We start from the raw sequence: 3,024 nt of genomic DNA on the forward strand, positions 1-3,024 counted from the left end.
GCGGGGGGCCGGGCCGGCGCCGCGTCCCCTCCGTTCTGGCCGCCCTCGCCGCCCTCCGAGGCCACTTCGGCCCCTGTGCCGCCCTCAGACCCCTTCCCTGAGGTCCGCGTTCCCGCGGCCTTGTCGTCCTTCTTGCCCGGCAGCGGAGCCAACAGGCTGAGGGCCCCGTGCACGCGGCGGTGCTGGCGGAGGTAGGAGGCGAGGCGGAAGGCCAGGCCGCAGTCCGGACACACGAAGGGCCGGTCGGTGGAGTGGACCAGCCGGTGGCGGGACAGCGACCAGGGCCTGGCGAAGGCCTTGAGGCAGATGGAGCACTGGTGTCGCTTGGGCCGCGGTGGCGGCCCGCCCTCGCCCTCCTGGTCGCCCTCGGGCCGCAGACAAGGGTGTGCCTTGAGCTCACCCTTGGTGGCGAAGGCCTCACGGCAGCGCAGACACAACAGCGTCCAGTCGGCCTGGAGCAGAACCTGCTTCTCCTCCTGCCGCCCGGCCGCCAGGGCCAGCTCGGCCCGCAGCTCTGCCGCCCCGGCCTCGGCCTCCTCCTCCTCACATTCGCGGGGCTCCGATGGCACAGAGGCGGCCAGGGCGCCAGGCTCCCCGGCTGGCCACGTCTCGGGCCACGCTGCCTCCTCCGGGGCCCCCACCGCTGCCGCCGTGGTGGCCTGCTCCTCGCCCTCGTCCTGCGAGCCCCAGCTGGACTCGGTCGCCTCCTTGGCCACGCGCTCGATGGCCAGCTCCACCTCTCCGCCCGCGTGCTCCTGGGCCAGGTGGCGCCGCAGCTGGGCAGGTTCCGGGAAGGTGCGCGGACAGGCAGCGCAGCGCAGTGGAGGCTGTGGGCCGTGGCCACGCAGGTGGCGGGAGAGGTGGGCTGGTCGGCGGAAGGCCTTGGGACACAGGGGGCAGGCGTGGGGGCGCAGACCCGAGTGGCTCAGTCGGTGCCGGGAGAGGTAGTAGGGGAAGCGGAAGAGGCGGCCGCAGGTTGGGCAGGGCAGGGGCGCCCGTGGGGCTCCGGCTCCTCCTCGGCCACAGCCTCGGCCACGACCACGGCCACGACCACGACCTCGGCCACGGCCACGGCCACGGTGAGGTGGACTGCCCTGGGCAGGTGGAGGGGGCTGGGGGTCCATGCCTGTGGGGAAGAAGGGGAGAGGGATATAAGAAATGGAGAGATGGGGGGAGGGGGACAGAGATAAAGGGAGAAACAGAGAGAGATGCGCAGACAAGGATAGACAGTGAGAGAGGCAGAGAGAATCAGCCAGAGAAAGGAGAGGGAGAAACAGAAACAGGCAGGGATGCCAGAAAGACACAGAGGAGGAGAGACAGAGAAACACGTGCAGAGAGAGAGAGAGGAAAAGACAGAAATGAGAGACACAGAGAGAGAAAAAGACAAGAGACAGAGATGAGAGACATAGAAGTAAAGACAGAGAGACAGAGACCAAGAGAAACAGATAGGATGGTGAGAGATAGAGAACAGAGAGAGAGAGAGCAGAGAAACTCAGCAGAGTGAGACAGAGATGCAGAGACAGGAGACAAAGAGATTTAGATACCCAAAGGCAGAGACAGTATAAACACAGAGATCAGAAGAAGGGAGGAAGGAGAAAGGGAGAGAGAAGAGGACAGAAATACAGACAGTAGAGGAGACATAGAGGGAGACCAAGTCAGCAAACTGCCTTTGCTCTGGGCCCCGGGATGGACGTCTGGGGAGGGGCTGGAACGAGGCCATGGAGTCAGAGTGGAGGGGGTGGGATTCAAAGTCTGGAGGCCCCGGAAATGGAGGGTGGGTGTCCTATGACAGGGGCTGGAAGAGGCCAGGGAGTAGGAGGACTCAGACTCTTGGGTCTGAGGGAGGGGGCTGAGGGCTTGGACCTTGGGTGTGAATGAGAGTGGGCTTGGGGTCCGGACTACTGGGTCTGAGGGAAGAAGGGCTGGGGCCAGTACTCCTGAGTCTGAGGGAGGAGGGGCTGGGGGTCTGGACTCCTGGGTCTGAGGGAGGAGGGACTGGGGGTCTGGACTCCTGGGTCTGGGAGATGACAGGATCGGGTGATCTAGACTCCTGTATCTGGGAGTATGGATTCCTGGGTACTGATGGAGGAGGGGGCTGAGGTGGGGGGCTGGGCTTCTAAGACAAGAGGGAGGAGGAAGCTGGGGACCCAGCTGCTCGAAATCTCCAGGCAGGAGCAAGCCAAGGCCCTGACCCCTGGACCCTGAGGCAGGCTGTTCTGTGCGGGGAGCCCCCAGGTCTCCAAGGGGGGCCAACCCCCCGCTCTGGGCCCAGCCCGGGGCTCCCGCAGGCATGATCAGTAGAATCAGGGCGGCGGGTGGAGGACCTCCGGAGCTCCCAGCCCGGGGCTTGGGGCCCTGATCCCGGGGCGCCCGCTCCTTACCTCCGCCGCCTTGGCTCCTTTCTTCCCCCGCTGCCTGCCGAGCGCGGACCTTGGCCGCGGGGAGGGAGGGGGCCCAGAGCGTGGTGGGGGTGGAGGAGGCTGGGCTCGGTGTCGCCGCCTAAGCCTTCCCCCCGGAAACCCAGCCTCGCGTCCCAGCCGGTGAGAGGAAAGCCTAGCTGGGAGGCCGGAAGCGGGAGGACTGGGGGACCCAGGGGGCGGGGAGCAGGGAGGGCGGCCTGAACTCCTGGGTCCTCTGAGGGGAGAGGGTGGGGGCCTATCCTCTGTGCTCCCCGAGGGAGGAGAGGGCTGGGGGCCTGCGAGGCTGGGCTCAGTTACACACACACACACACACACACACACACACCCCAACGGACACACATATTCATTCATTCCTTCAACAAATACACATTTATCAGCTCCGTCTGTGCCAGGCACTGTGTTGGGCCAGGGGGACAGCAGGCGGGGAGGGAGATGAATGGCGCAGTGACAGAGGCTTCAGGGAAAGGCCCAGGACTCCGGACTAGAACCTGGCTCCAGCCGTCGCTTGTCTCTTCCTTCTCGGAGCCTCAGTTTCCCCCTCTGTAATAAGCCCTGCATATATTCATTCGCCCCTAAGCATCTCATATTTACCAAATACCTACTA

The 3,024-nt window shown here is 65.1% G+C and overlaps 1 protein-coding gene across 1 annotated transcript in view; it reads right to left on the minus strand.

The window, feature by feature from the left end:
* The window catches only part of ZNF579 (zinc finger protein 579), a 1,621-nt gene extending 497 nt beyond the window's left edge, over positions 1 to 1,124 (minus strand). The window contains exon 1 of the mRNA XM_004381907.1: positions 3 to 1,124. Within this exon, the coding sequence (XP_004381964.1) occupies positions 3 to 1,124 (1,122 nt within the window). The remainder of the gene's footprint in view (positions 1 to 2) is intronic.
* Between the last annotated feature and the right edge of the window lie 1,900 nt (positions 1,125 to 3,024).

The sequence above is a fragment of the Trichechus manatus genome, unplaced genomic scaffold, assembly GCF_000243295.1.
Source record: "Trichechus manatus latirostris isolate Lorelei unplaced genomic scaffold, TriManLat1.0 scaffold00087, whole genome shotgun sequence".
Taxonomy (NCBI): Eukaryota; Metazoa; Chordata; class Mammalia; order Sirenia; family Trichechidae; genus Trichechus; species Trichechus manatus.